This window comes from Nerophis lumbriciformis, linkage group LG33 (genome assembly GCF_033978685.3).
Source record: "Nerophis lumbriciformis linkage group LG33, RoL_Nlum_v2.1, whole genome shotgun sequence".
NCBI classification, from domain to species: Eukaryota; Metazoa; Chordata; class Actinopteri; order Syngnathiformes; family Syngnathidae; genus Nerophis; species Nerophis lumbriciformis.
This window is the reverse complement of record NC_084580.2, coordinates 26,534,242-26,550,621: the sequence shown is the minus strand read 5'-3', so window position 1 is coordinate 26,550,621 and position 16,380 is coordinate 26,534,242. Positions and strand designations below refer to the sequence as shown.

At 37.4% G+C, this 16,380-nt stretch overlaps 1 protein-coding gene across 5 annotated transcripts in view; it reads left to right on the top strand.

The window, feature by feature from the left end:
- Nucleotides 1-16,380, top strand: part of cop1 (COP1 E3 ubiquitin ligase) — a 113,372-nt gene that overhangs the window by 85,341 nt on the left and 11,651 nt on the right. For all 5 annotated transcript variants that reach the window (XM_061928616.2, XM_061928617.2, XM_061928613.2 and 2 more), the window contains 5 exons: nucleotides 2,976-3,044; nucleotides 3,347-3,406; nucleotides 4,614-4,693; nucleotides 11,841-11,904; nucleotides 12,305-12,419. In XM_061928616.2, coding sequence (XP_061784600.1) covers nucleotides 2,976-3,044; nucleotides 3,347-3,406; nucleotides 4,614-4,693; nucleotides 11,841-11,904; nucleotides 12,305-12,419 — 388 coding nt within the window. The remainder of the gene's footprint in view (nucleotides 1-2,975; nucleotides 3,045-3,346; nucleotides 3,407-4,613; nucleotides 4,694-11,840; nucleotides 11,905-12,304; nucleotides 12,420-16,380) is intronic.

The window sequence follows — 16,380 nt, the reverse complement described above, 5'->3', positions numbered from 1 at the left end:
TTAGGATAGAATAGCAGCTAATACACACACCTCACACACATTCATAATAGGATAGAATAGCAGCTAATACACACACATTCATATTAGGATAGAATAGCAGCTAATACACACACATTCATATTAGGATAGAATAGCAGCTAATACACACACATTCATATTAGGATAGAATAGGAGCTAATACACACACCTCACACACATTCATATTAGGATAGAATAGCAGCTAATACACACACCTCACACACATTCATATTAGGATAGAATAGCAGCTAATACACACACCTCACACACATTCATATTAGGATAGAATAGCAGCTAATACACACACCTCACACACATTCATATTAGGATAGAATAGCAGCTAATACACACACATTCATATTAGGATAGAATAGCAGCTAATACACACACATTCATAATAGGATAGAATAGCAGCTAATACACACACATTCATATTAGGATAGAATAGCAGCTAATACACACACATTCATATTAGGATAGAATAGCAGCTAATACACACACCTCACACACATTCATATTAGGATAGAATAGCAGCTAATACACACACATTCATATTAGGATAGAATAGCAGCTAATACACACACCTCACACACATTCATATTAGGATAGAATAGCAGCTAATACACACACCTCACACACATTCATATTAGGATAGAATAGGAGCTAATACACACACCTCACACACATTCATATTAGGATAGAATAGCAGCTAATACACACACCTCACACACATTCATATTAGGATAGAATAGCAGCTAATACACACACCTCACACACATTCATATTAGGATAGAATAGCAGCTAATACACACACCTCACACACATTCATATTAGGATAGAATAGCAGCTAATACACACACCTCACACACATTCATATTAGGATAGAATAGCAGCTAATACACACACGTCAACAAATACTCATATTAGGATAGAATAGCAGCTAATACACACACCTCAGCAAATACTCACATATACACACACACACACACTGTTAGCAAATACACACACATTATTGGTACATTTTCACATATACACACACAATACTAGCAAATATTCACATATACACACACACACACACTGTTAGCAAATACACTCACATTATTGGTACATTTTCACATATACACACACACACTGTTGGCAAATACTCACATATACACACTATTAACAGAAAATCAAGTATACACACACACATGATAATTGTAAATATTCACATGCACGCACAACAATATTAGTAAAGACTCACATATACACACACACACAATATTAGTAAATACTCACATATACACACACACACAATATTAGTAAATACTCACATATACACACACACAATATTAGTAAATACTCACATATATACACACACACACACAATATTAGTAAATACTCACATATACACACACACAATATTAGTAAATACTCACATATACACACACACAATATTAGTAAATACTCACATATACACACACACACAATATTAGTAAATACTCACATATACACACACACAATATTAGTAAATACTCACATATACACACACACACAATATTAGTAAATACTCACATATACACACACACACAATATTAGTAAATACTCACATATACACACACACACAATATTAGTAAATACTCACATATACACACACACAATATTAGTAAATACTCACATATACACACACACACACACAATATTAGTAAATACTCACGTATACACACACACAATATTAGTAAATACTCACGTATACACACACACAATATTAGTAAATACTCACATATACACACACACAATATTAGTAAATACTCACATATACACACACACACAATATTAGTAAATACTCACATATACACACACACACAATATTAGTAAATACTCACATATACACACACACAATATTAGTAAATACTCACATATACACACACACACAATATTAGTAAATACTCACATATACACACACACAATATTAGTAAATACTCACATATACACACACACAATATTAGTAAATACTCACATATACACACACACACAATATTAGTAAATACTCACATATACACACACACACAATATTAGTAAATACTCACGTATACACACACACACAATATTAGTAAATACTCACATATACACACACACAATATTAGTAAATACTCACATATACACACACACAATATTAGTAAATACTCACATATACACACACAATATTAGTAAATACTCACATATACACACACACACACAATATTAGTAAATACTCACATATACACACACACACACACAATATTAGTAAATACTCACATATACACACACACACACTATTAGTAAATACTCACATATACACACACACAATATTAGTAAATACTCACATATACACACACACAATATTAGTAAATACTCACATATACACACACAATATTAGTAAATACTCACATATACACACACACACACAATATTAGTAAATACTCACATATACACACACACACACAATATTAGTAAATACTCACATATACACACACACACACTATTAGTAAATACTCACATATACACACACACAATATTAGTAAATACTCACATATACACACACACAATATTAGTAAATACTCACATATACACACACAATATTAGTAAATACTCACATATACACACACACTATTAGTAAATACTCACATATACACACACACAATATTAGTAAATACTCACATATACACACACACAATATTAGTAAATACTCACATATACACACACACACAATATTAGTAAATACTCACATATACACCCAATATTGGGAAATACACACACATTATTGGTAAATATTCACATTTGCACACACAATATTAGAAAATAGCCAACTTTATTGGTAAATATTCACATGTACACACACAATATTGTGTCCTGCAGGAGTCCCAAGTTGTATATACAGTATGTCATGTTAGTGTGTTTACAATGATGATGTCATCCACCACCTTTGTGTCCTGCAGGAGTCCCAAGCCGCTCAGAGACAGATCCTCATGGAGTTTCTTAACGAGGCCCGGAGGAACAAAAGAGAGGTGTGAATATGGAACAATATTACTGCTGCTTAGGAATATGAAACAATATTACTGCTGCTTAGGAATATGAAACAATATTACTGCTGCTTAGGAATATGAAACAATATTACTGCTGCTTAGGAATATGAAACAATATTACTGCTGCTTAGGAATATGAAACAATATTACTGCTGCTTAGGAATATGAAACAATATTACTGCTGCTTAGGAATATGAAACAATATCACTGCTGCTTCTGATGAACATGAAATCTTACCTGCTTCTGAATGAGTAAGAAATGAGGCCACTCTGGTTTGTCGGCAGCAACTGGAGCAGCTCCAGAAGGAGCTCAACTTCCTTGAGGAGGACATCAAGCGTGTTGAGGTAACAAGATTCTTCATTTCTTTGTGTCTCAGCTCTGCCAGAGAATAAGAAGATGGAGCAGGAGGGATGAGTCTTGTTAACCAGTACTCAGACATGTAGATTAAAAATAAGTTCAAGTTAAGGTAGCAATGATAGTCACACACACACACACACACACACACACACACACTAGGTGTGGCAAAATTATTCTCTGCATTTGACCCGTCACCCTTGATCACCCCCTGGGAGGTGAGGGGAGCAGTGAGCAGCAGCGGGTGCCGCGCCCGGGAATTATTTTTGGTGATTTAACCCCCAATGTCAAGCCTTGATGCTGAGTGCCAAGCAGGGAGGTAGTGGCTCTCATTTTTATAGTCTTTGGTATGACTCTTTGAACTCACAACCTACCCATCTCAGGGCGGACACTCTAACCACTAGGCCACTAAGTAGGTCTACCAGCACTAGTACATACTACTAGTACTAGTAGAGTAAATGTATTGTCATTTCTACTGCTCACTACCACATTGTCACACAACTAAATCACTGTGTTGTTAACTAGTACTCAGACATGTAGATACTACTAGTTAAATGAAATGCTCACTACCACATTGTCACACAACTAAATCACTGTGTTGTTAACTAGTACTCAGACATGTAGATACTACTAGTTAAATGAAATGCTCACTACCACATTGTCACACAAGTGGAAGTCTTCATAGCCAACTAACAGACACAAAGTCCTTCCATGTTGAATACTTTGACAGAGTAAAGGCTTGTGGTAAATGATGTAATACATCTAATGAATATAATCAATACTTGGTTTAAAGAAGATGCTTTTATTATTAAATGTTGCTGTAATTGAGATGTTTTTATCACTTCCCATCTGATAGTCATACTTGATGTATATGTATGCTGTAATATTTGATGTATATGTATGCTTGATGTATATGTATGCAGTAATATTTGATGTATATGTATGCTTGATGTATATGTATGCAGTAATATTTGATGTATATGTATGCAGTAATATTTGATGTATATGTATGCAGTAATACTTGATGTATATGTATGCTTGATGTATATGTATGCAGTAATACTTGATGTATATGTATGCTTGATGTATATGTATGCAGTAATATTTGATGTATATGTATGCAGTAATACTTGATGTATATGTATGCTTGATGTATATGTATGCAGTAATATTTGATGTATATGTGTATCTTCCAAGGAAATGAGCGGGCTGTACTCTCCAAAGATGGAGGCAGAGTGTACTGTGCCCAATGTGGAGGCTTCCTCACCTTCACGCAGGTACACTACATACATCACATCATGCACCACTATGTAGATTATCCATAACCACAATATCTCATATTTATACCATTTTATATATATGTATGTATCTATATATATATATATATATATATATATATATATATATGTGTGTATATATATATATATATATATATATATATATATATATATATATTAATTGATATATACCGTATTTTCCGCACCATAAGGCGCCCTGGGTTATAAGCCGCGCCTTCAATGAACGGCATATTTCAAAACTTTGTCCACCTATAAGCCGCCCCGTGTTATAAGCCGCATCTAACTGCGCTAAAGGGAATGTCAAAAAAACAGTCAGATAGGTCAGTCAAACTTTAATAATATATTAAAAACCAGCGTGATGTGGGCGCGCATGGAGTCGTATATCAACATGGACGGAGCTGCGTGAAAAAAGCCACCCGGCCTCTTCGCGTAAACTTCCCTTAACCACTCGCTCATCTTTTCTTCATCCATCCATCCCTTCGAGTTAGCTTTTATGATGACGCCGGCTGGAAAGGTCTCTTTTGGCAAGGTCTTCCTTTTGAATATCACCATGGGTGGAAGTTTCTGGCCATTAGCATGGCAAGCTAGAACCACAGTGAAGGATGACTTCTCATTCCCTGTGGTGCGAATATTCACCGTACGTGCTCCCGTTGTATCCACAGTGCGGTTCACAGGAATATCAAAAGTCAGTGGAACCTCGTCCATGTTGATAATGTTCTCTGGCCGGATCTTTTTTTCAGCTATCTTGTTTTTACAATATGCACGGAAAGTAGCCAGCTTTTCTTGAAAGTCTTTAGGCAGTTGCTGTGAAATAGTAGTCCGTGTGCGGATGGAGAGATTGCGTCTTTTCATGAACCGGAAACCTGTCGCTTAGTAGGAGCCATTTTGTGGTCTTTACAGATGTAAACACACAAAGGAAATGAAACGTAATATCCGCGCGCTTCTTCTTCTTCTACGGGGGCGGGTGGTTGCTTACAGTAGAAGAAGAAGCGCTTCCTCTTCTATGGGGGCGGGTGCTTACCTTGGCGGTTGCTTGCGTAGAAGAAGAAGCACTTCCTCTTCTACGGGGAAAAAAGATGGCGGCTGTTTACCGTAGTTGCGAGACCTAAACTTTATGAAAATGAATCTTAATATTAATCCATATATAAAGCGCACCGGGTTATAAGCCGCACTGTCAGCTTTTGAGTAAATTTGTGGTTTTTAGGTGCGGCTAATAGTGCGGAAAATACGGTATATACCCGATATATATATATATATATATATATATATATATATATATATATATATATATGTGTGTGTGTGTGTATGTATGTATATATGTATATATATATATATATATATATATATATATATATATATACACATATGTATGTGTATATATATGTATATATGTACGTGTATGTATGTATATATATATATATATATATATATATATATATATATATACACATATGTATGTGTATATATATGTATATATGTACGTGTATGTATATATATATATATATATATATATATATATATATATATATATATGTATGTATATATGTATGTATATATATGTACCGTATTTTTCGGAGTATAAGTCGCCCCGGCCGAAAGTGCATAATAAAGAAGGAAAAAAACATACCGTATTTTCCGCACTATAAGGCGCACCGGATTATTAGCCGCACCTTCTATGAATTACATATTTCATAATTTTGTCCACCAATAAGCCGCCCCGGACTAAAAGCCGCGCCTACGCTGCGCTAAAGTGAATGTCAAAAAAACGCTGCGCTACAGTGAATGTCAAAAAAACAGTCAGATAGTTCAGTCAAACTTTAATAATATATTGAAAACCAGCGTTCTAACAACTCTGTCCCAAAATGTACGCAAATGTGCAATCACAAACATAGTAAAATTCAAAATGGTGTAGAGCAATAAATAGCAGCATAATGTTGCTCGAACGTTAATGTCACAACACACAAAATAAACATAGCGCTCACCTTCTGAAGTTATTCTTCATTCGTAAATCCTTCGAATTCTTCGTCTTCGGTGTCCGAATTGAAAAGTTGCGCAAGCTTGGGATCCAAAAATGGCCGGCTCCGCCTCGTCGAAGTCATCGGATTCAGTGTCGCTGTTGTTGTGCAGCAGTTCTGTGAATCCTGCCTTCCGGAAAGCTCGGACCACAGTTGTGACCGAAACTATCTGCCCAGGCATTTACGATCCACTGGCAGATGTTGGCGTATGTCGACCGGCGCTATCTGCCCGTCTTAGTGAAGGTGTGTTCGCCTTCGGAGCTGTGTGAAAAAAGCCACCCGGCCTCTTCGCGTAAACTTCCCTTAACCACTCGCTCATCTTTTCTTCATCCATCCATCCCTTCGAGTTAGCTTTTATGATGACGCCGGCTGGAAAGGTCTCTTTTGGATGGGTGGAAGTTAGCATGGCAAGCTAGAACCACAGTGAAGGATGACTCCTCATTCCCTGTGGTGCGAATATTCACCGTACGTGCTCCCGTTCCACAGTGCAGTTCACAGGAATATCAGTTGCTGTGAAATACGGTAGTAATCCGTGTGCGGATGGAGAGATTGCGTCTTTTTATGAACCGGATCCTTGTCCTTTGTAGGAGCCATTTTGTGGTCTTTACAGATGTAAACAGGAAATGAAACGTACGGTGATATCCGCGCGTTTTTTCTTCTTCTTCCGGGGGCGGGTGGTTGCTTAAAGCGCTTCCTGTTCTATGGGGGCGGGTGCTTTCCTTGGCGGTTGCTTGCGTAGAAGAAGAAGCGCTTCCTGTTCTACCGGGAAAAAAGATGGCGGCTGTTTACCGAAGTTGCGAGATCGAAACTTTATGAAAATTAATCGTAATAAAGCGCACCGGGTTATAAGGCGCACTGTTAGCTTTTGAGAAAATTTGTGGTTTTTAGGTGCGCCTTATAGTGCGGAAAATACGGTATATAAGTCACACTGGAGTATAAGTCGCATTTTTTGGGGAAATGTATTTGATAAAAGCCAACAGCAAGAATAGACATTTGAAAGGCAATTTAAAATAAATAAACAGGCTGAATAAGTGTACGTTATATGAGGCATAAATAACCAACTGGTATGTTAACGTAACATATTATGGTAAGAGTCATTCAAATAACTATAACATATAGAACATGCTATACAATCTGTCACTCCTAATCACTAAATCCCATGAAATCTTATACGTCTAGTCTCTTACGTGAATGAGATCAATAATATTATTTGATATTTTACGCTAATGTGTTCATCATTTCACACATAAGTCGCTCCTGAGTATAAGTCGCACCTCCGGCCAAACTATGAAAAAAACTGCCACTTATAGTCCGAAAAATACGGTATGTATATATACATACATATATATATTAGGGCTGCAACTAACGATTCATTTGATAATCGATTAATCTGTCGATTATTACGTCGATTAATCGATTAATAATCGGATAAAAGAGACAAACTACATTTCTATCCTTTCCAGTATTTTATTGGGGGAAAAACAGCATACTGGCACCATACTTATTTTGATTATTGTTTCTCAGCTGTTTGTACATGTTGCAGTTTATAAATACAGGTTTATAAAAAAAAAAAAAAATGCGCATAGCATAGATCCAACGAATCGATGACTAAATTAATCGCCAACTATTTTTAGAATCGATTTTAATTGAATTAATCGATTAGTTGTTGCAGCCCTAATATATATATATATATATATATATATATATATATATATATATATATATATATATATACATACATATATATATATATATGCATATATTTATATATATATATATATATATATATATACATACATATTAGAGATGCACGGTTTGCGGACACAACCGCGGAGTCCGCGGATTATCCGCGGGTCGGGCGGTTGGGTTGAAATAAAAAAAAGTTAGATTTTATCCGCGGGTCGGGCGGTTGAAATAAAAAAAAATTAGATTTTAAATAGATTCAGGCGGGTGGCAGTTAAACCAATTGGGAAATATATATACATAGTTAAATGTTGTTACCCACATACGAAAAACGAGCAGGCACCTGCAGCATATGCCACAACAGAAGAAGAAAAAAAAAAAAAGATGGCAACGCCGGCAGCAAACGTGGTACGCGACAAACTAAAAAAGGGAATACTAAAGACCAGGGGAAAAAAAGGCCAGAAAAGTTCAGCGTGGACTCATTTTTATGAGGTTGTAAATCAGGATGATAGTAATGCTGGCTACGTGATTTGCAAGAGCTGCGACGCTGTTTATGTCTACGACAGTCACAAAACCGGGACATCTAACATGGTGCATCACATTTGTGCAAAACCCCGAACCTCCACAAACACCCTGAGCATGAGCAGTTTCGTGCGCCGTGATCCCAGAAGAGTGCCACAGGATGTTAAAACAAGATAGAACGCAGCTGCCTGCAGCAGTTTGAGTGGCGCGAGCGCGCTTGGAGGTGCGCTCAGCGCGGCTCCCAGATGATTGCGCACTGGTGCGCGTCTGGGCCGTGACAGCGTGGCACGCATTGAATGTCTCTGCTGCATTGGATCAGTCTCCTTTCTTTAACAGGCAAACGCTTTATAACCTCACTAATGCCTTGCATTGTCTATATTAGATATATAACAACAGGTGGGTGCGGGCGGGTGCGGTTTTGATAAAATGTTAGTTCGGGTGGATGGCGGATGGGTGACGACTTTTGTGATGCGGTTGCGGATGAAATAATTGCCTATCCGCGCATCTCTAATACATATATATATATATATATGTGTGTCTATATATATATATATATATATATATATGTATGTATGTATGTATATACAGTATAAATGTATGTATATATATCTATGCATGTATATATGTGTGTATATTTATGTACTGTATGTATGTATATAAAATCAGGTCTGTCCAAACTTTTTCCACTGAGGGCTGCACACTGGAAAATTAAATTATGCGGGGGGGCCTTTTTGATATTTTCCTTTTCAAACACAATACTCTATAGAGCAGGAGGAGGTTTCTTATGGCCCCATTTGTCAGGCTTCACCTGACACATGAAACATGACACATTGGGGGTGCACTATCCACTTTAGCCATGAGACGGCAGTAGTGTGTTAAATAGCTTAAAAAGTGTTTTGTGGCAATTCCAACTTTGACCACAGCGTCAGAGCATAGTAGAGTGGCGCTTTCCATCATTTTTAACAGACTGCATTGCAAAATGATCAAACTGTCATTGCTCCAAAAAAAAAGAATAAAAATCAAATGTGGTATGTTATATTTGACATATTTAATGGTCCAATTACTTTACATCAAATATTCCACTTTCAATTTATTTAGGGGAAAGTATTTGTGTTTTTGTCAATAAAAAAAATGTTCTTCAAACATGAAGAAAATGAAATACAACTTCAAATCAACAGAAAGATCTGAAGTTATAATTAAATATATACAATATTATGACATATATTTAACATTTGTAGGGCTGCAGCTAACGATTATTTTTATATCGAGTAATCTATAGATTATTTTTTCGATTAATCGGTTAATCTATAGATTATTTTTTTCGATTAATCTATAGATTATTTTTCCTTTTACCGATTATTTTTTTTATTTAAAATGAAGAGGAAAAATAAATGTAGGCCAGTTTTTTCAAAAGGCATGGCTTTTATTTCCAAAAAAAAAGTATGGCCACTCAGTCAACATTGACAACAACATGACAAAATATTCTGTAACAATGTAAACATTTAAAACTTTTAACATTTAACAAAATTAAAAGTAGCTTATTTGCTTTTTAATGTGCAAATATAAAAGTAAACATCCAGTGCAAATCTTAATATTCTGGAATAGTATAAGCATTTCAAAAGTAAAAGTATTGCTTATTTTGCTTTAAAATGTGCAAAAATAAAGATAAACATCCAATACAAAAAAGTGCAAAACGGAAATATTCTGTAAGAAGTGTAAACATTTCAACAAAAGTAAAAGTATTGCTTATTTGCTAAAATGTGCAAAAATAAAGCTAAACATCCAATACAAAAAAGTGTACAGTGTAAACATTTCAACAAAAGTAAAAGTATTGCTTATTTTGCTTAATTACACAACAATGATAGTATGATTAAAGTGAAAGTTAATTGTTGGTTTGTACATAGTATATGTAACTGTTAATGTTGTAAAAGGTAACTAATTAACGTTAGCGTTTGTGACACGTCTTGTGCCGTGGGGTTCTTTCAGGACCGACAGACTGAACGCCAGACGGCTTTGCCAGGTTTACAATCTTTTAATTTTACACAAAGTCTTTTCTCTTCCAACTCTTTTCTCTTTCTTTCCTCGCTTTTCAGCTCCTCTTCCTCGCTCGCTCGTCGTCCCCTGTCTTTTGCGGCGTCGCTCCCGGCGCACCCCGCCTCGCCGCTCGCTCGCCGCCGCCGCCGCCTCTCCACAGCGTTAAAGAGGAGCGCGTCTTTGTAAACACTGAACAGGCACGCCAAACGCGCCTCTCAGAGCAAACGGTGCTTTAGTTTATGAATTTACAACGCAGATACAAATGACACATTCATGTTTTTGTGTAATAATGACAACGTATACGCACGCGGACGATTGACTTGTTGATGGTGATGGCAAGAACGCTGTCGGGGGTTTTCTTTTCAAATGTTCGTTCATAGCCGTTGTGCTGCTATGATAGGCCTTTTCCGCTCGACACAGTGCATACAACAACATTATTAGGCCGTTTATTGAAATACTCCCACACTTTTGGCGTGCTTTTTTTCCCCTCGCTCGCATCGTCTGCTTTGTGCTCCGCCATGACAGTAGTGTGACGTAAATATGCGACGCGCCGACGCACAAAAACGGCGTCGACGTATTTACGTAACCGATGACGTCGACTATGTCGACGCGTCGTTTCAGCCTTAAACATTTGTATGACTTTCCGGGTCCCCAGGACCAAACTGGAGGGGATCCCTAAATGTTAGAGAAATGTATATATTTTATTGGTTTTGAAATGTAGAATGAACCAAATGACTTCATTCTTCAGTGTGTGGCCTCAGTGAACCAAGTTTGGTGTACGTAATAACATGAAATGTTGTGTATTTGTACATGAGACTGTATGTGTGAATGATATACATGAGGTGAAAATAATATATGTTCCTATATTGTAGCTGCAGTAGCATCATTGAGTCACCAGACTATAACCCGCCTCCAGGATTTGGTGCAACAACACAGGTAAATCATACAGCATATATGTACTCTATGTATATGTCAAGTGATGTGGTGTGTGTCATGCAAGTATACAGCATATATGTCAAGTGATGTGGTGTGTGTCATGCAGGGCAAGTATGTGTGCATAATTGTCAAGTGATGTGGTGTGTGTCATGCAGGGCAAGTATGTGTGTATAATTGTCAAGTGATGTGGTGTGTGTCATGCAGGGCAAGTATGTGTGTATAATTGTCAAGTGATGTGGTGTGTGTCATGCAGGGCAAGTATGTGTGTATAATTGTCAAGTGATGTGGTGTGTGTCATGCAGGGCAAGTATGTGTGTATAATTGTCAAGTGATGTGGTGTGTGTCATGCAGGGCAAGTATGTGTGTATAATTGTCAAGTGATGTGGTGTGTGTCATGCAGGGCAAGAGACAGACGTGGTACAACAGCACACTAGCATCACGCAGGAAAAGGTTGACGGCGCATTTTGAAGATCTTGAGCAGTGTTACTTCTCCAACAAAATGTCACGCATCTCAGGTACTTTCACTTCCTGTCCGACACCGGTCATCCTCCCACTACCAGTTCCAGCTGCAACAACACTCCTCTCTGTCAGTGTCTTGGCCAGCAAGTGTGCTTGCTTCCATAGTTATCATCACGTCCAACAGCTAATACTAGCATAGAGGCAAAAGTGTGGTGCAGGGGCCACATGTAGCCCCTCTTGGCCCCTGGCATATCTCACACATCTCAATGATAAAGGCATCATGGCATGAGAAAAGGCTGAAATGATAATAATAATGTACTGTATAATAACACAGCCTTTTTTAAGAGTTTTTAAAGAAAATATAAATGTTTATAAATATATGAAAGATAAATGCAGTAAAATAGTAGGTGCACACACACTTTCATCCACATCCCAATCACTATTCTTATTCATATCCTTTCTCTCTCTGTGTGCGTGTGTGCGTGTGTGCGTGTGTGCGTGTGTGCGTGTGTGTGTGTGTGTGTGCTTGTATATGTATACAGGTAAAAGCCAGTAAATTAGAATATTTTGAAAAACTTGATTTATTTCAGTAATTGCATTGAAAAGGTGTAACTTGTACATTATATTTATTCATTGCACACAGACTGATGCATTCAAATGTTTATTTCATTTAATTTTGATGATTTGAAGTGGCAACAAATGAAAATCCAAAATTCCGTGTGTCACAAAATTAGAATATTACTTAAGGCTAATACAAAAAAGGGATTTTTAGAAATGTTGGCCAACTGAAAAGTATGAAAATGAAAAATATGAGCATGTACAATACTCAATACTTGGTTGGAGCTCCTTTTGCCTCAATTACTGCGTTAATGCGGCGTGGCATGGAGTCGATGAGTTTCTGGCACTGCTCAGGTGTTATGAGAGCCCAGGTTGCTCTGATAGTGGCCTTCAACTCTTCTGCGTTTTTGGGTCTGGCATTCTGCATCTTCCTTTTCACAATACCCCACAGATTTTCTATGGGGCTAAGGTCAGGGGAGTTGGCGGGCCAATTTAGAACAGAAATACCATGGTCCGTAAACCAGGCACGGGTAGATTTTGCGCTGTGTGCAGGCGCCAAGTCCTGTTGGAACTTGAAATCTCCATCTCCATAGAGCAGGTCAGCAGCAGGAAGCATGAAGTGCTCTAAAACTTGCTGGTAGACGGCTGCGTTGACCCTGGATCTCAGGAAACAGAGTGGACCGACACCAGCAGATGACATGGCACCCCAAACCATCACTGATGGTGGAAACTTTACACTAGACTTCAGGCAACGTGGATCCTGTGCCTCTCCTGTCTTCCTCCAGACTCTGGGACCTCGATTTCCAAAGGAAATGCAACATTTGCATGGTTGGGTGATGGTTTGGGGTGCCATGTCATCTGCTGGTGTCGGTCCACTCTGTTTCCTGAGATCCAGGGTCAACGCAGCCGTCTACCAGCAAGTTTTAGAGCACTTCATGCTTCCTGCTGCTGACCTGCTCTATGGAGATGGAGATTTCAAGTTCCAACAGGACTTGGCGCCTGCACACAGCGCAAAATCTACCCGTGCCTGGTTTACGGACCATGGTATTTCTGTTCTAAATTGGCCCGCCAACTCCCCTGACCTTAGCCCCATAGAAAATCTGTGGGGTATTGTGAAAAGGAAGATGCAGAATGCCAGACCCAAAAACGCAGAAGAGTTGAAGGCCACTATCAGAGCAACCTGGGCTCTCATAACACCTGAGCAGTGCCAGAAACTCATCGACTCCATGCCACGCCGCATTAACGCAGTAATTGAGGCAAAAGGAGCTCCAACCAAGTATTGAGTATTGTACATGCTCATATTTTTCATTTTCATACTTTTCAGTTGGCCAACATTTCTAAAAATCCCTTTTTTGTATTAGCCTTAAGTAATATTCTAATTTTGTGACACACGGAATTTTGGATTTTCATTTGTTGCCACTTCAAATCATCAAAATTAAATGAAATAAACATTTGAATGCATCAGTCTGTGTGCAATGAATAAATATAATGTACAAGTTACACCTTTTCAATGCAATTACTGAAATAAATCAAGTTTTTCAAAATATTCTAATTTACTGGCTTTTACCTATATATACTCATATATGTGTATATACGTATATATATTTATATATGTATATACTTACAGTATATATGTATGTGTATATATACTTCTATATGTATGTGTGTTTATATATTGCTATGTCACTGAAGGGGGTCACGCAAAGTGGTGACTTTCGAGAAATGCTCGTTTCCTTCCCTGAGGGTGACGACATTGACATAGATTCCATCCGTTTATCTCCCATGTAACTATGCTTTTAATTTTTTACTAGCTTGCTCAGAGAGGGGCGTATTTTCCTCTGAAAAGTGTTGTACTAGTGATAAAGATCTTTTTAGAAGATCTGAAGGGGGAATTGTCAGAGGCAGATATTTACATATATCCGAATTTTAGTGTTACTTATTTTCTTTCATAGTCATATTTGAAAACAGCTCGTGTTTTCCATTACAATGTCTTTCTTTACTCTAGCAAGTAAACTGTGTGTGTGTTAACCTTGAGTTCTTTGGAATGTATTATGACTAGGGAGACGACGTGCATGTATTATGGCTAGGGAGGGGGAAGAAAAGAGGGGTTTTTGGCGTTGGGAAGACAGACCATTTTAGCGGGGCGATCCGAATGTTCTATGCTGTTTCTGTGAAAGTATATTTGCAAAGCTTTGCCAATATATTACAAAATACCTATTCTGTCTCTGGTGGTTTTTCTACTCAGCTTTAAGTGTCGTAAAGAGCTTGGGAGCGATTTGTGACTTGAATTTCCTGGGAGGAACAACTGGTCCAAAACGCAACAATATGTAGACTTATTTATATGTATATGTATATATACATATATATGTATATATACTTATATATATATATGTGTGTGTGTGTATATATATATATTTAAATGTGTATATATATGTATGTATGTGTATGTATTAGGGGTGTAACGGTACACAAAAATTTTGGTTCGGTACGTACCTCGGTTTAGAGGTCACGGTTCGGTTCATTTTCAGTACAGTAAGAAAACAACAAAATATAAATTTTTGGGTTATTTATTTACCAAATTTTGCAAAATCTTCCACCATAAAATATTTTCCTTAGTGTAATATTTGATGTGAAGTAATGGGAACCTTGGATAGGTCAATAATTCATAATAACATTGATTTTGATTCAATATTATGTTTTGAGCAATGACCGTTTGAAAGAGAAAAAAAACAGCTTTGTTTTATTATCTAAATTACATTTAACCTTTTTAGCTTTTTTATTTCACTTTTGTTATGTTTTAATAGCATTTTTAGAATGTGCCGTGGGCCTTTAAAACATTAGCTGTGGGCCGCAAATGGCCTCCGGGGCACACTTTTGACACCCCTGCTATAGATAATAACAAATTAAATGTGATAAATGTATGGATAAAAAGCAGAGCCTAACGACGCATGCGCGTTTATCATAACTCTCTCTCTCTCTCTGTCTCTGCCCCTCCCTCACCAATGCTGCTGCTTGTTTTGTTTTTAACCCCTTCTTAGCCCTGAACGTACATTGAAAATACACGCAACCCTAACTCAAAATGCCAGACATTTGAGGCATTTAAGAAACTCCGCCCTGACAGCTCCGCAAAAGAGGACATGTCCGGTGAAAAGAGGACGTATGGTCAGTCTATCCTAGCCCGTTAGCTGCTAGCATGCCGTGTGTTGTGCCTTGTTTACACAACGTGCGTTACGCTACTTAATATGTCCGTGTGGAAACTCTACGGTACACCTCCGAACTGAACCGGGACCCCCGTACCGAAACGGTTCAATACAACTACACGTACCGTTACACCCCTAGTATGTATGTGTCTATAATAATAATAATAATAATGATAGATTTTATTTGTAAAAAGCACTTTCCATTGAGCAAACAACCTCAAAGTGCTACAGTGTATTAAAAAATAAACAAAAAGATAAT